This window comes from Anneissia japonica, unplaced genomic scaffold (assembly GCF_011630105.1).
Source record: "Anneissia japonica isolate Jap-2015-1 unplaced genomic scaffold, ASM1163010v1 scaffold284709_len978187_cov192, whole genome shotgun sequence".
Classification (NCBI taxonomy): Eukaryota; Metazoa; Echinodermata; class Crinoidea; order Comatulida; family Comatulidae; genus Anneissia; species Anneissia japonica.
The window spans coordinates 570,054-587,332 of NW_022757342.1; the positions used below are offsets into that span (position 1 = coordinate 570,054).

The 17,279-nt window shown below is 32.9% G+C and overlaps 3 protein-coding genes across 8 annotated transcripts in view; 1 reads left to right on the forward strand and 2 right to left on the reverse strand.

Annotated features, from left to right (window-relative positions):
* LOC117124669 (nucleolar MIF4G domain-containing protein 1-like) overlaps window positions 1-1,791 on the reverse strand; it is a 9,932-nt gene extending 8,141 nt beyond the window's left edge. Inside the window, exons 1-3 of one of the 4 annotated variants that reach the window (XM_033270996.1) lie at window positions 1,670-1,791; window positions 679-904; window positions 372-473 (exon numbers count right to left, since the gene is read on the reverse strand). In XM_033270996.1, the coding sequence (XP_033126887.1) occupies window positions 372-473; window positions 679-904; window positions 1,670-1,704 (363 nt within the window). In that variant the 5' untranslated portion in view covers window positions 1,705-1,791. Of the gene's footprint in view, window positions 1-371; window positions 474-678; window positions 905-1,021; window positions 1,124-1,230; window positions 1,453-1,669 lie in introns of those variants that run through there. The other 3 variants (XM_033270998.1, XM_033270997.1, XM_033270999.1) reach the window with 3 other exon arrangements.
* A 130-nt stretch (window positions 1,792-1,921) lies between these two features.
* On the forward strand, window positions 1,922-15,739 carry LOC117124670 (general transcription and DNA repair factor IIH helicase subunit XPB-like). Of its 3 annotated transcripts, XR_004448000.1 has the most exons (20): window positions 1,922-2,059; window positions 2,532-2,597; window positions 2,849-2,985; window positions 4,421-4,536; window positions 4,990-5,110; window positions 5,315-5,389; window positions 5,591-5,713; window positions 6,246-6,433; window positions 6,875-6,946; window positions 7,365-7,471; window positions 7,772-7,948; window positions 8,088-8,207; window positions 8,787-9,055; window positions 9,611-9,747; window positions 9,940-10,036; window positions 10,134-10,251; window positions 10,518-10,666; window positions 12,685-12,807; window positions 13,277-13,459; window positions 15,200-15,739. XR_004448000.1 is itself a non-coding variant. In XM_033271001.1 (19 exons), exons 1-19 carry the CDS (start codon window positions 2,026-2,028, stop codon window positions 13,394-13,396), a joined length of 2,349 nt encoding a protein of 782 aa, XP_033126892.1. In that variant the 5' UTR covers window positions 1,922-2,025; the 3' UTR covers window positions 13,397-14,235. The 3 variants fall into 3 exon arrangements, 2 of the variants coding, with proteins under 2 accessions (XP_033126892.1, XP_033126893.1); XM_033271001.1 differs by lacking the exon at window positions 15,200-15,739 and having other exon boundaries at window positions 13,277-14,235; XM_033271002.1 differs by lacking the exons at window positions 12,685-12,807; window positions 13,277-13,459; window positions 15,200-15,739 and having other exon boundaries at window positions 10,134-10,250; window positions 10,516-10,636.
* Window positions 15,740-17,277, reverse strand: LOC117124673 (CDGSH iron-sulfur domain-containing protein 3, mitochondrial-like). Its single transcript, XM_033271004.1, has 3 exons — window positions 17,123-17,277; window positions 16,626-16,766; window positions 15,740-16,338 (listed from the first exon to the last, which is right to left on the reverse strand). Exons 1-3 carry the CDS (start codon window positions 17,201-17,203, stop codon window positions 16,165-16,167), a joined length of 396 nt encoding a protein of 131 aa, XP_033126895.1. The 5' UTR covers window positions 17,204-17,277; the 3' UTR covers window positions 15,740-16,164.
* Between the last annotated feature and the right edge of the window lie 2 nt (window positions 17,278-17,279).

The following is a 17,279-nucleotide window of genomic DNA, read 5'->3' on the forward strand; positions in this document are numbered from 1 at the left end:
TGTTCGTAATCTTCGTTATAAACCTTTTCTTCATGTTAAATATTCTCGTGTAAATGTTTGTAAAAATGGTATTTTCCGTAGAATTTCGTCAGCTTATAACGCTTGTCTTTTAAAGAATAATGTTTTGGATATTTTTAACTGTAATTACTCGCAATTTAAAAGCATTATTAATGAACTCGTTTTTTAATTTGTATTGTATATATTTATGCTCTGTTTACTGAAAATTTTATTTCAAGCTATTATCGGTGTTTTACACTGTTGGTTGAGAATAAAGAATAAAGAATATTCTTGGTCACATTTAAAAAAAAAAGTTAATAGAATGGTTGAAAAATGTATTCTCATATTCACTATATATAGACAACTCAACTCACCTTCTTTTTAATGTTTAAATCTTTTGAGCCTGATTCCTTTTTTTTCTTCCCCTTCTTCTTTATACTTTGCAATTCTTCAGACTTATTCTCAGTTGATTGTATCTGTAAAGAAATTAATGTTCTTGACTTTTTTGACTCAAATGTTTTAAACTTATCAATATTTGTTATTGATGGGCTCTCAAGACCTTTCAAACATGTACCTGAAAATGCCCATACCATATTAAATTTCTCAAAAAACAAAACATACATATTATATTATGTTTATCCAATTGAAATAATTCAGAGAATTTGAAAATACATACTGTACCTTGTGTTTTGAGTGGAATGCATGGATTTTAGCCTTCTTCAATTTCTTTGCCTCTCTTCTCTTGTCTTTCCGAGACTTGCCAACCTTTTTCCTGAGCCTAGGGTCACGTAGGTTTGACTCTGTTTGGTCGTCCTTGTCATTCTTTTCTAGCAACTTGATGACAGACTTTTTATAACGCTTTAAATTATGAGGTTGCTGTTTTTTCTTTATTTTCATGCTGAGAAATCTGCAAAAAAGTTTAAGAATTATATTATTTAATGAAATAAAATCACTGTTGATATTGACAGAGGTACTGAATAAGTGTACAAACATTCGCCATTCAGTATTTGCATTCAGAACCTACCTTCATCAGTTCTAAAAAGCTAGGCCCAGTTAGTGTATGCCCGTAGCCTAGCTGGAGAGAGGCCTAATAATTCAATACGGACTCCACCCCAGCCTGGCAAGGTTGTGCAGCAGGCAGTTGTTCCTTGTTTGTGGTAACACCGCCTTTGCATACATACAGGCCTATGCTAGCATTACGGTTACCAAAATAGACGTGTTTGTTAGTCTTACCTTATTGTTTTCAAAAGATCCGAACTATCATGTTATAAAACGAAATAGATATCTAACAAGTTACTTACTTCTGATACGCTGTCAACCCAGAGAGGATTACCACATGGCAAATTTCTTTTCTTTTCGCTTTCAAAACAAATCCACTCTTTATGATGAAAAGTGATTTGAAACCATTTTAATTCTTTGTAAAATTTGCGTCGGTGTATTGTGTATACTTATGTAATCTATTTCTTTGAAGATTATTTACAAAATATTAGGAGGTTTGTTGAATATGTAATGTTGTATACATTTAACAAGTAATAATTAATTATTACCTACTAGGCCTAGGCCCTAGGCCCTAGGCCTAGAGGCCTAGCCTGGGCCTACTGTAAAAAAATCAATCGGCGTTGTCAATCAACAATAGAGGGAGGCAGATACACTAGAAAAGAGCAATATCTACTTTTTAATTTTCCCAAAAATTCCCGATGTCGGCATTTACTCGGCTCTGCTTGTGTTGTACAGTGCTCACACAAATACCCTAAATTGTTGAATTGATTCAGATAGGTTAAACGTTTCTCAAACACTATTACATGCGTAATTAAATATTATCTTCTTATCATCAGTTACTGATATTGGCCTAGCCTACATGCATTTGATAACTACTGAAGAAGGTAACCGGTGAAGTCAGAGCCACAGTCTCAACCTGCGCCTCTGTAGTTATCCCAGCTAATGAGAGCTCGGTTGGCCTCCACCTGAATAAAAAGCGCTTCTACTTATTAGTGCTAGGCCCTAGAGCGTTCTGTGTTTTGATTTTATATGGGGAAAAATAAAAGAGACAGGAAAAACGAGGGTAAGTCAAAGTGTCTCCTAACCTAGCAATGTTGTACCTACATTTATATGGACCCTTTTTATAATATAGTAAGACAGTGGTGATTGTTACACCATTCTAAAACCAATTTCTAGGTTAATTCTGATTGGATATTATTGTCCCAATCCATACATACAATAACATCCAATTAGTTATGTATTGGTTTAAGACTGGTGTAACATTCTTTTAAAACTAGACTGGTGTAACATTTTTAAAACAATTCTGATTGGATATTATTGTCCCAATCCATACATACAATAACATCCAATTAGTTATGTATTGGTTTAAGACTGGTGTAACAAAAGCCACTGTCAAGATAGCGGTGGAATACATATTGAATTGTACTGATTATCTTTTTGCATTTTCAAAAACAGTGGTGAAATTCAGATATGACATGGTAATTATTATTTTTAAAACAATTTTTTACTTATTAAAATGAATTTAAATTTTGCAGATGGCAGGAAATCTAAGAAGCCAAAGGTAGCTGAACCAGATTATGAAGATGATGACACTCAGGATGGTATTCATTATCATATTTCAATTAAAATAATGACAGTAAAAATATATTATCAATTACAATTTTCTTAGTATTAAACTATTATTTTGCTGGTAATTAAGTTTAAGGATTATTTTAAATAAAAATCTTTATATCAGTGAAAATTGAATTGTTTTGATGTGTCTTATTGGAAGCTATAGCTAAACCTATTAAAAAGAAAAAGAAACAGAAAATTAATAAACTACAATTTTTTTTATTTTTTTTTTTATTATAAGGGAATGATTCAGGATTAATTCCAGAGGGGGCTTTTAAAAAGGTGGATGAGGCAACTAAGCAGGATGAGTATGGAGCTAAAGACTACAGGTCAGTGCTGAAGCTTAAAGATGATCATGGATCTAGACCGCTGTGGGTGGTGAGTGAACTTTTCATGTCAATAATCAATTTAATACCCTTTCTATCTATGTGGGGATTGAACCTTTAGAACAGTGGTTCCCAACCTGGGGTCGGCGAAAAATATTGGGGGTCTGCCAAATCACAGGGGTCCGCAGGGGGTCTGCAAAAAAATTGGTGGTCTGCGTAAAAATGTGTAGGTCCGCACGGATTAAAACAACTTTTTCATGATTCCATTATTTTTTTCTTGTCTTACAACAGTGTGATCATGCATTGACAAAAAACAGGCATAAACTTCATTCACTGTAAATTTTTTTAACTGGCATTATATTTTATTGGAGATCTGATAGAATATTTAAATTAGTGTTTTATGTACTCTTTATGTGAAGATGTTTATTATAGGAGAGCCACTTGATAGTTACAATCCTCAGGAAATGTACATCTTGTTTCCATGTTTCCTCTAGTATTTCTTTTACCTGGATATTGAATAAATTTTAAAAATCAGGAGGAAACCCTAAATTTGACAAAATTAAAAGTAAATGGAGCATAACAGAATATTACATTCTAACTTTGAGTCTGACAGTGTCATTTCCGACCATCTACAAGTGCCATAAACATAAAATTTCGGTGGGGCTGAGGTAGCGTAAATCCCCTATTTGTAAAATTTACTGTCTGCACCCCCTCCCCTCCTGTCTATGTCAAATTCCAAAATCAAAGATGTCATAATTTGGCAAATCATCTTCTGTTAACCATGAGATGCACTAAATTTTACAAATTGAAAATTAAATATGAGATTAAATCACCTTCAAATTTGGAGTCTGACAGTGCCATTTCTGGCCATCTAGAAATGGCGTAAAAAAAAAAAGTTGTACCTCAGCCCTAACCATGATGGCGCTGAGGTGGTTTCTATTTTGAATTCAAGGATTCGCCACTGTTATTGTTGTACTTTTGTGGTGAATCATCTTCTATCTATATAATAATCTATAATTATTGTTGGGATATGGACATGTATGAGTAATATTTAGATATGGCGGTCTGTGAAGACTTTTGACATGTCCAGAGGGTCTGTGAACCCAAAAGGTTTGGGAACCACTGCTTTGGAACATGTAGTAAAACTAGTATGTTAACACTAAAGATATGAATTTTACCTAACGCCTTGTCAAACATGATTATGATATGCATTGATAATATTAATGATATGTATCAATTGATATTGATTTATAGTAATATGTTTGTATTGACGATATCTTAATACATTTGTTCATCACAAAATAAAATTTTTACTAAGTAAATCTACTAACTGAATGAATAACTTTACAAGTAACAATAACATAGATTTTGAAGTGGAAAAACTCATTATTTCAACATTCAGATGTAGTCTGTTTTGGTTAATGTGTTGACACAAGATGCAATATGTCAATGTGACTCGTTTAATGATATTGTGTGTTTGCTCATAGGCACCGGATGGCCACATCTTTCTGGAGTCCTTCTCACCTGTATACAAGCATGCTCACGACTTCCTTATTGCAATTTCTGAGCCTGTATGTCGTCCAGAGCATATACACGAATACAAGTAAGTGAACCTGTCCAGTGTACACATTTGCCTTGTTTACACTTCAAAGAACCCATTGTGTGTTTTGGAGGAGTAGTGGGTTAGACCCTGATGCTCTAGTTTATTTCAACCCTTATTGTTGTAGAATGATGTGAATATGAATCTACTGAGCATCTCTCTATGTTTGCTATAGTAGTCATGGACCAGGCCAAAGAAGAATTGGAAGAAAGAAAGAAATCAGGCACAACAAAAATCCTACCATTACCTATTTTACACCCTTTGTTTTGCTTCAAGAAATCCATGTATCTATTTGTTTCAAAGTTTACATACATGGATAGTCTGATAGTATGAATTATGAATTGAAGGTGCTAAAAGCATCATTTTATCTTTGTGCCGTAGATCATGCTTCAGTACCAAGAGTGATCAAAGTTTTTAATTTAATCAAGGGTTTTATTTAAAAAAAATTAATTTCAGGCTCACTCCATATTCACTGTATGCAGCTGTCTCCGTTGGCCTACAAACCAGTGACATCATAGAGTATCTGAGGCGCCTTAGTAAGACATCTATTCCAGAGGGAATCATTGAGTTCATTAAGGTAAAACCTGTTCCTTATTACAAATTGCAATCTATCGAAATCACACATTTTTCAATAATAATCATATTTTGGATAAGTACATGTTCCAAAGATAATATGAAAAAAAAAATTGACAATGATGTTAATTTTTAATTATGTTTTATGTTTAAAAGTGGGTAGACAGAATTTACAATTTTGAAATTTTCATCTCTTTTTTTTTTTTAGCTATGCACTGTGAGCTATGGAAAGCTTAAACTTGTTCTTAAACACAATCGTTACTTTGTTGAGAGTGCATTTCCAGTAAGTATTTGTTTATTCCTTTATGACAATACTAGGATGCCAAAAAATGTTAAGATCATTATAAAAGTCAGATGTAATTGATTTAATTAAGAATATTATTCTATGATTGTGGACTGGATTTACTACTTTGTTTTACTAATAGTTTTCTGTTTTTTAGGGTTAAATTTTCTATTTACTGTTTACTCTTTCGTTTATTTTCAGGAGGTTTTACAAAAATTGCTTAAAGATCATGAGATTCAGGCTTGTCGTTTGCGTGAAGATGAAACACTAGCAGATACGGATGACCTGATCAAATCACAAACCACCATTAAGTCAGCATTGAAGGTGTGTTGACTGTTTTAGCCAGCTGTACTTTATTACATATCGTCATGATCATCATTATTTATTATTTGCCATATGCTGACCAATTGGCCTTTTGTTTTTTTTTTAGTACTATCAGTCTTGTTTTGATGACGACAAATATAATTATATAAAAGGACCGATTTATTAATAACAAATAATGTTATCTTCATATAAATTGAACATTATTGAAACCTTCATTGAACTCAATATGCTGTTTCTATGTCCTAAATAGCTCATGTTCCTGCTTCATAAGTGTTTATACCTGAAAAATAGAAATTATACTAAAATATATTTGTTTATCCCTGTGGCTACTTAACTCCTAAAAAAAAAACACCTGAAGCTTTTTTTTTTGTTCATTAATATTTGTTTACATATGGTTTTATTTTAAGTAATTCACTCTGTTTCTTTATTTTACAATGTTAGATGAATAAAGGTTTATTATTGTATTGTCTTTTGCTTTACCAATCCCTCCATTCTTTACCATTTCCATTCTACACTCACTTTCTCTTAAAAGCTCAACAAGCCTGCTACCAGCACTGCCGAATCTGAAACAGTTGAACAGAATGGAAATGACAAAGATGCCATTCCGAGTGATATTTATGATTTCTATGATAAAATTGATAAAGAAGATGAAGAAGGTGAAGATTTACAAACCGTGTCCTTTGAAGTAAAGCAACAAGAGATTGAAAAACTACAAAAAAGGTATTACATTTATTACTTGTTTATCAAATTATTTGATTTTGCAATAAGGAAATGTGATATGTGACTTGGTAGAAATCACAATAAGAAAAAAATGACTTCCCTATAATGAGTCACTCACCTACAAAACAGGTTCCACTAACATATGTATGATGTGGACTCAATGACCTGGAAGAAAAGTGCTTTGTATCTGCAAACATAGGTGTGATAATATAAATAAACAAATAAATAAATAAAAATAAATGTATAATTTCCAGCCACAAAGTGTAACACCTGGTTGTTATAATGCTTGCCTCCAAATTTAACAGTTACATTTTTGTCTGTTCATCTTGCAAAAGAAATTTACTTCTGGAATCAAATCCTACAAACATAAAAATGTTGATTGTGTTGATGATCTGGAGCATATTTATGTATTTGGATTGTTTATTCCAATTTACTTCACAGATGTATTGAGTTGGACTTCCCACTCTTAGCTGAGTATGACTTCAGGAACGACACAAACAATCCTGACCTCAAGTAAGTTGAACTCAACCTTGTTCAATAGGCTGATCAGCTATTAGTACAATCAATGATATGAGTAGAGGTATCAGCCAGTGTTTCTCATGTCCAAATCCTGTTTATAATGTGCCCCTATTAAGTGTACATAACATAAAACCTCAAATTGAAGCCCCCCCTCTTTAGTTTGCAAAATTAGCCTCGAAAAGAAGCCCATCTCGAAAAGAGTCCCATGGGCTTCTTTACAAGATAGCATAGGCTTCTTTTCGAGATGGTACAAACATTACATACATGAATTGCAGGAAACAAAAAAAATTAAATACAAGCTTGGTTTATGAAAGAAGTTTAGGTGATTTAATGCTAGTTAATGTTAGTGCGGTAGAGTACAGAATCCTTGGGTGCTCTCATTCACACGGCATTATTATGTCACGTCTTTCAGCATTGACTTAAAACCTACAACAATACTAAGGCCCTACCAGGAAAAGAGTCTGCGCAAGATGTTTGGTAATGGACGTGCAAGATCTGGAATCATTGTATTGCCATGTGGTAAGTGAATTGTAGATAAACCGACAGGTTTTTTCCTTGTGTCAGAATACAATTCAACAAAACTGATGATGACATAATTAATGTTGAAATATGCTGAATCCCAACATGATGGCGTGCATTGCAATACTTGTAGTATGTATTATACATTCTCATCTGAGATTAATCAGTGGACTTTTCAATTTTTGAAAACAACTCCACTCCATTTATTCTTGTAGTTTATAGGTTTATAGAATATCTCAAATTTCAGCCCAATTTATTTGAGAATAGTAATACCTAAATATCTATATTGTTTGTTGGTAGGTGCCGGTAAGACCCTTGTTGGCGTGACAGCGGCCTGTACAGTACGTAAACGTTGTATCGTCCTGTGCACCAGTGGAGTCGCAGTTGAACAGTGGAGGTCACAGTTCAAGATGTGGTCTACAGTTGATGATACCATGATATGCAGGTTCACCTCAGATGCTAAAGATAAACCAGTAGGTATGTATATTGCACTCATAATTTCCAGGTCTCAAATGTGGTCTTGAATTAGAGGGCAATGTCTGTCAAACTTTTCATGTCTCTTGTATTAATGTAACTAATGACTCGCTCTTCACTGTAATTGTATCTACTTTTTCAGGTTGTACAATATGCATTAGTACATATTCCATGATCTCTCACAGCAGTAAACGATCCTGGGAAGCTGAGCAGGTGATTAAATGGCTCAAGAGCCAGGAGTGGGGACTGATGGTTTTGGACGGTAAGCTAGGTTTAAGTTATGCTATGCTAGTGTGTACTTAATTCATATATTTGTAACACTTTTTAATAATCATATATTTTTGTGTATATTATATATTTCTAATTGGTTACTTGTATTATAGAAAGTATTGAAATGTTTATATATAAAAAAGAATTAAATGTGCATATCTGTAGAACCTGTAAGTGAAAGTATTTTTTACTTTTGGGTTTAAAAACAATTTGTAAAAATGGAATGGTAATAGCAAGTAATCTCACATTTGTTTAAGTGTATGGTATTACAAAATAATTAATTTTTAGTATACTGTGCTTGTGCAGATATACTGTATGCTATGCTGTGTAAAGTGGAATGTGTTAAGGTTCATTTCAGTTCATTTCACATGACAGTCATGCCAAGTATAGTGTGAATGTAGTTTTATCAGGGAGTTGGTAAGTGGTCCTATGTTTTAACAGATGACCAATAATTGATAGCACCTTGTAGGATAATGGACTATGTATAGAGTAATTTAGACTTGCTTCAGTATACTCAAATTTCTATCAGGAGCCTATTTTTCATCATGCTTTTGTGTACAATTGTTTTCAGAGGTGCATACAATTCCAGCCAAGCAGTTCAGGAGAGTATTGACTGAAGTACAAGCACATTGCAAACTAGGCCTCACTGCAACACTCGTTAGGGAGGATGACAAGATCGCAGATCTCAACTTCCTCATCGGTCCAAAACTGTATGAAGCAAATTGGATGGAGTTACAAAATAATGGACACATTGCTAAAGTACAGTGTGCAGAGGTCTGGTGCCCTATGACCCCAGAGTTCTATCGTGAATACCTGAGCATCAGAAATAGAAAACGATTGGTGAGTTTTGATAAGTTGACTAATGGTGTACTGCAAGGTGTATACTAAGAAAAGTCTAATTTTCATAGCATGACATAACCACGATGTTTGAATCAATATTACAGGAAAATAATTTGTTAATAAAACACGTTTTGATTGAATACTATACAAAATTTATGAATATCATACGAGTGAATACTCTGTGTCTTTCGTTTCTTTGTCATAATTAACAGTAAGTCCTAGATCAGCTGAGGTAGGCAGGCTTATGGCACCTACCTAGGCCTGCTACTGTATCCTAGGCAGTGGCTGTATGCCTATCTAGCCTAGGCCTACAACTCATGATACGATATTTTCAGCTATTGTATGGTATTTCTTTCATGAATAGAATTTAGGCCTTTTGCGATTCACAGAAGTTAAATGCCGTCAAAACGGCCGAAATTATTGATTCGTGAAAAATTTGTGCCGAAAGTTTCTGGTTTTACAGTAATCCATGCACTGATCATCTGGTAAGTATTCTTATTAAATATTAATATTTTAATGTGGTCTGTTTCTTTTTTCCCTTCTATCTTTCCACAGTTGGTGTATGTAATGAATCCAAATAAGTTCCGAGCCTGTCAGTTTTTGGTTAAATTCCACGAGCAACGCAACGACAAAGTGATTGTGTTTTCAGATAATGTCTTTGCTCTCATCCACTATGCTAAAGCCATGGAAAAGTAAGTTGATCCTTCCTGTTTTATTGTGTAATGTAACATAAATAAAATAATTAATATCATCTAATTTGCATCAGGTATATGCTTCTCAATGCTCTAATTTTTTTCTGTGAATTTGAGTTATCAGAAAGATATTTGGTAGTTAGAGTGGTTACAATTTTAGGTCAATTCTTGTTTGGTATAATTTTTCACTAGGCCTTTCATCTATGGACCAACCACTCAGTCAGAACGTCTACACATTCTACAAAACTTTGTACACAACCCAGCTGTAAATACAATATTCATTTCTAAGGTATGTACCTTACTATGTACTTTTTGTCTTTAAGATATTTTTAAAATATCTATTCTTATGGAATACATTTGTTGCTATATTAATTCTATTTCTATAGGTTGGTGATAATTCTTTTGATCTTCCGGAAGCTAATGTCCTAATTCAAATATCCTCACATGGAGGCTCACGTCGACAAGAGGCTCAACGTTTGGGAAGAATTCTCCGCGCAAAAAAAGGTAAATATATCAAAAGTTCATAATGAAATATAGAATAGATTCTCTCATGGTTGGCTCGCATATAAATAATGCATCCTTTTACATTTTAATAAACCAAAATGCTTACAATTCTCTCTGACAGTTGTGTGCGTTCCTTGGTGATTGTAATGTAAGAGCCACTATTAAAAAGAAAATTACGGAACAAAGAGATTGTGTTGATTTTCCATTTGCAAATCGCAATTTTGATGTGCTTTTGATAAACCTGTATCTCCCTTTTCATGTGACAGGAGCTGTAGCTGAAGAATACAATGCATTCTTTTACACACTGGTCTCCCAGGATACCCAGGAAATGTACTACTCAATGAAGCGTCAAAGTTTCTTGGTTAATCAAGGGTACAGCTTCAAGGTGATCACTAAGTTAGCAGGAATTGATGAGGTAAATTTTAAAATGCTAGTAATACATTGACTACATTAGTAATGTACAGTAATTCATTATTTCTTTATTGTATCAAACAAATGAATACAAAAGGTCTAATCAAGCTTGGCACCTCACCCCCATCCCTCTTAAACTACATAAATATTTTTTATAATAATAATAATAATAATAATAATAAGGTAATACTAAAACTTTGAGATTTTTAATAAAAAAATCAAAAACGGTTGTATAACATTAATAGTAGACCTGAATTATGTTATTATGTATACTCTGATAAAAGTAGTATTTTAAGTTGTGATGAAAAAGCAAACCTTGATTTTTGTTTTTTTAACTCAAAAGGTAGATTGTTCCAAATGATAGCAACATAGAAAGCAATTCTGGATGGAATGGAAAGAATTTGATGTATATTAAGGCAATTATGACTTGAATTTAAAGATTGACAATCATTGTCTAACAGTTTCAAAAGGTCAAAATTAAAATCTCCAATAAGAACACATCGTTTTTAATCTACTTTAAGTTAAAATAAAATATTTAGTAAGCTATCACAAAATTCAGAAACATTAGTATTGCATCGCCTATAAATAATAATAATACCAACTATAATATTGTTTTGTCTGTCTGACACATCTAGGCATAGCATTTCACAATGATTAACATGGTAATCTAAGACATTATAATTCAGAAATGAGTGAATATAAACAGCAACACCACCACTCCTGCCAAGTTCTCGACGCCTATATTCAAATGAGTATGAATCCTTCGAATAAAATTCCAGGTTTTTAATACACCAGATTTCAGACAGTGCAGTAATTTTAAGATCACCTAGTAAATCATAAACTGTAGTAAATTCCTCAAAATTCATGTTCATTGAATGAATATTAGTATGGAAAATAGAAAAAGAATCTGGAAGTATTGATTTTTTAGAAGCTATTAAATTCATCAGGAGTTATGTTTGTGCTGGTTTTAAAACTGTAGTTCACAGAATCGCTTTCATCCAAATGTAATTCATTCGTCTATGAATAATTAAACATATTTTTAAGGATAAATTGATGAATATATGTACAACCATTTTTTTTTATAATGTAAGCAGTACTCATTAAAATTAGTGATAGTGCATTAACGCTACTGATAAATACAAAAATAAGTACAAAACAAAACATAGGAACATAGTAAAACAAATATTTATTAAACAAAAAAATTTAATAATTAAATATAATATATCAAGCAAAATGCAATGCAGGGTCCTAGAAAGCTTTAATCAATGACAAGATGAACAAGACCATGATTTAAAGACAATATCATGTAAGAATAATTACTAATTGTTGAAGGACAAAAGCAGTAACAAAAATCATATCCATTTCTGTTGAGTTGAGCTAGTATAAATGTGTTGGTTATATGGTACCACCAATTGGCGCATTGTAAAAATGAGTTTCCTCTCCATTTGCCAGCGGAGAAATGAAATTGAGTACCCGCCTCATATGCAGCCTGAACCACCTCCTTACATTTTTTCTTTTAATCATACCAAGATTCGTCAAATCATTTGTCAAAAGGGAGGGAGCTTTTGAGTGTTTATCTCTGGTTTTCATAACAAGCAGTTTATCTTGATACAACAACATTTTGACAGTTATATGTCTTGGCCTCTCTTGTTTTTTTACTCTCGCATCTCTATGAGCTCTTTCAATCTGCGGCTCATCTATCTCAAAGTATTTCTTCCTTTCCAATAATTTGAAAGTTATTCCTACGGGAAAAACATTCTGTAGCATGTAGCTTAATTTCTGAACACTTTTAACAGTCAGAGAAAGGTAAATGAAAAATAAATTCTTAAAGATGGATTCTTGGATTGTATCTGGGTGTACTGCCAAATCACCACCAGAAACACCTGCTGGAAGAAAGTCTTTACACTGAAGTCCATCCATCCATCCATCCATCCATCCATCCAATGCTATTTGTTATTCATAAGCATTTTAACCACTAGCCTACAGCTGTTTTAATTAGATGTATTTATCTTTTAATCAAAGGAAAACCTAAAATATTCAACAAAAGCAGAGCAGCAGACACTGTTACAGCAGGTGATGGCTGCCACAGACGAGGATGCTGAAGAGGAGAGGGTTGCAGGTGAAATGAGACCAGGCTCATCACAAGTAAGCCAATATTCTTGTTAATGTTTACTGTATTAGATTGTCAGATTTCAAGGTCATACCTTTTTTGCAATCTTGAAAAACAGCATTTTTTGGTTTTGAATTTCAGTCAGTTGTTTTCAATTTGATTCACTACCATGAAGTTAGGGGCTCAACTGTGCTTGTGTCTTAATCTTTATTGTGTAATATTATTAACTTTTTAGTGCCAAGAATATGCCAAACAGTGAACTTAATCACTTTTCTATGTGGCATATTTCCTCACAAGACAAACATGCATACAAGATTCTCATTATAAAGTTTAGGTGGTGGAGTTGTTTTTAGCCGTGGCAGTCCTGGGCAGTTTATTAGGAGAGGAACTGGATACCTGATATACCTGATAAGATGCTGTGGCATTGGCTGCTCACACATGTCACAGTGCCCTCAAACTAAAAAAAATGATATAAAGAAATCTCAATTTTTTTTTATTGCACAGGTTAGCAGACGGGCAGGTGCGATGAGCTCCATGTCTGGTGGTGATGACCAAGTTTACATGCCCTATAGCAAATCATCCAAAACAAAGGTTCATCCACTATTCAAGAAGTACCGATTTTAGACAGAAAATCTTTTCTTGAAGTTTTTTAATTGAGTAGTAAATTGATGAACTGAAGGTTGGGCACCATATTGCAGACAAATCTTATCTACGTCCATGAATCAAGTAAATGGCAGACAAACCCTTCTGCTATATATTGTGCAGGAATCCACAGCAAATCGGATATTACAAAGTCTTCTGCGGTCACCAGATATTGAATAGATGGAAGAGCCCTTTGGTTTTCAAACCAAATGGAAGATAACATTTAGTTTATATTGTTATGCTTGTTCATAATGAAAATCATATCAATTAAACTAATTTAAACATTTTCTATATACTGTACTGTTTTGGAATATAATTAAGCCATTTTCTATACAGTAAGGATAGTGGAGAGTGAAGGGAAATAGGACTTACTGTTGAAGGTTAATAGATATAAAATGTAATTACTGTAATTTATTGTCATAATCCAAAAAATGTGGCTATGAATTTTCCTGATTCAATAATTTAAACATTTTCTAAATACTGTACTGTTTTGGAATATAATTAAGCCATTTTCTATACAGTAAGGATAGTGGAGAGTGAAGGGAAATAGGACTTACTGCTGAAGGTTAATAGATATAAAATGTAATTACTGTAATTTATTGTCATAATCCAAAAAATGTGGCTATGAATTTTCCTGATTCAATGCAGTATCTCTTCTTTATGATAATAGAGCAACAGAATATTTGTGTTAGGTTCATGCCTATTGCTTGCTTTTGGCAAGATTGTATTTGTACTTTGCAAAATTATATAATTATTTTTGTCCAAGAAAAAAAGGTACAATACCAAATAAATGAATGCACTTGGTTTGCCTGATAAAGTAATTTTTGTGTTGTTTATTTTAGCATTCATATACTGTACTGCACTTTAAAACATTATATTTTAGTAACTGCAAATTTGTGTATGTTTATTTACATCCAATTGCAACATATTAATAAGCAGACTTTTCAAGTTTGTAAAATGCATTTCTGTAACTGTCTTCAGATTTCTGTAGCAAATGAACAATTTGCATAGCACCTAATAAAATCTTGAGTGCAAGATATGGGTTGCTGAAACTAAACAGGATGAAGACATGGGTCACTTTTCAGGACGATCAATCGGGCCCACTTTCAAATTCAGTCTGATTGTCCTTGGGCCCGATTGTCTGTAATTCGATGTGGAATTTCAAACAAATGGGATGAAAATTTACGGGTCATTTTCTTAGTTCTCACAATAATTTATCAGTAATCCGACAAGTCTGAACTGTCTGGGGACAATGTAAATAAAGATCCTGATGGAAAAGTCATTGTTCTGGATATCAAGTATTTATGGATTTAGGCCTATGATCAATTTCCATAGTATTTTTGTCTATTTCCGTACATTGATGATTGTGCAAAATTTCCGTAGCAACTAGTCCTAACTAAGGAAGCTTCGTAGTACTTGAGAAGTCTGATATAGTAGTTGTACAAACTATTTTTGACAAGAACCCACACATCAGACGCGAGGATGTGGTATATATAATCGCAAAATATGGAAAGGTCTGACTAGATAACTATATGTATTCATAAGCCATGTCTAATGGCAAAACATACAAAAAACAGAATGATGGTGATGGTTTACAAAAACAAATTGTTAACACCAAAATATATGCAATTGTTTATGAGGGGTGTTTAGGTACTCTATTCGTTAACAGCACACTATCAAAATCAAGGACATTTATGCATTCAACAACCAACAGGATGCAATTCTGGTTAATCTTTATTTTTCATAATTTTCTTGTCAGTACTTCGGGTTCAACTGCTAGTAAGTCTTTGCCTAGTATATGCTGAAAAGCATACTAATTTTTTTATAGTGATATTTTAATATAAATTGACAAAAAAAAAATCAATATGCTCTTGCAAATACTGTATTTATAAATAATAATGTTTAATTGCACTTTCTGCCAATGCTCACAAACATAGTAGTCTGTTGGTGTTCTTGACTGTATTATGCTATATAACATAGCAACAATACCAATCAATAAATGAATGTAAATTATGCTGCCGATATTAGAAAATAAACAGTATCGTCAAGTATTAAGTCATTACAAATTGTCTTGGTATCAAAATGGAGGAATGTAAATGTGAGACCACATACAGAGGTAATGTATTCATTTATTTGCTATGTAGACAGTGTTGTCAATGTTATGCAATGTTTTTTATCAGCTGTGCTATATGCATATTAACCAAACCTTGAATATTCAGAAATACATAATTATAATAATTCAATGTATACAACTTGCATACATTCATTTACTGTTCTATTTAATTCAGTTATAATCAAATAAATAATCAGAAAATGACAATTATATAATTTTTTTCTAATGTGTTTATTTTCCATAAACAGTTGGTTCAAACCCTCACCATTTTAAATCCAATAGAGTGTACAGTAGACAGACACTATAAAAGCAAGAATTACTTTTACCTAGATAACATCATAATAGAACATATGGTACCGTATACTGTCTTATAATGTACAAAGATGTTTTAAGGGGGGTGGACAAAGCACCAAGTACCAGGGGTCCTGAAGATTCCTCAACCTCCAGGTATTAACAGTGAAACTTTCTCTCAAAAATGTTGATTAAAGTAATTTTCATGGAGCTTAGTCAACCTACTGCAAGAACATAAATTTCATATATTATCATACTAATAAAGTAAACTTTTAAGTAAATTATATTAACTATATTAGAAATTAAGACAAAAGTTGATAATAAAGCAGGCCGTACTACATTGCAACTACTTTTTGAAAATATTTTTGAGTGAGGAGAATATGACAGATACATGGGTCATGTCACAGTAGGGTGGGTTACTTGTCTGTTTGCACTGGCATAAGAGGACTGACTTGCTTTGCTCAAATTTCATTCTAATTGGCTTGAATTCAGTTCCTTTATGGCTTCCATCACAAAATGGCTGAAAGAGAATGATTGCAATTACTGTAATGTCATCTAAAACCTTTTAGTATCTTACAAGTTAAGAAAAGGTTACTTAAACGGTGTACAAAAAACCCCATCAACAATTTTTTTTTGGAAATGTTATAAACTACAGTAACTATAACCCTCTACTTTGTGTGTAGATGAAATTTGGTATCATCACTCTAATTACTTGGTCCATAGAGAAAGCTTGATCTGAAAAAGACGATGGTCAGAAATTTTGGATGAGAAACTATTTGTTTTTTACATTGGCCTAAGATTGTTTACCTGCTTTTGACTTAATCCACATGCACACCATGAATATCGTTTGTTGGCCTCTAATTTCTTGAAAGCTGGCATTTTCTTTGCAATGTATGTTCCTTTTATTCCTTTTTGAAGTTTAGTGGTATTTGCGGTACTTGAGTTTACCTGCAAAATCAATGAGAAGAATTGTTTTTTAAAGTTTTGAAAATATAAAAATTTTGTTGTCATTGTATTTATTCATTACCGAAGATGTATTGAGGACAACAATACCATCCAATAAGGAACCTCTATATATTTTATATATTACAGATCCTATTGAATATAATGTTGAACTATAGGAGTTATAAATATAATATCATTTTTTTATCAATCAAGCAAATTCCAGCAACCATAAAGAAGAATACACTGTACACCCTGTGATGGGGGTCACCAAAAAAAGGCACAAACACTCTGTCACCGTACATGATTAAGATTCATCACGAAGGCTTACGACAAGAAGAAAGTTTGTACGATGGACTTACGCATGGCGGTCTGAATAATGGATAACATAATCTTAATTTCATAATTGGAAAACTTTGAAATCTTAATGAGAAGAGAGCCATTATAGTTGTTAACAAACACGGGTCTTCACACAGCCGTAAATTTCTAACGTTCTGGATTTCTCGAGTTGTTTACCTG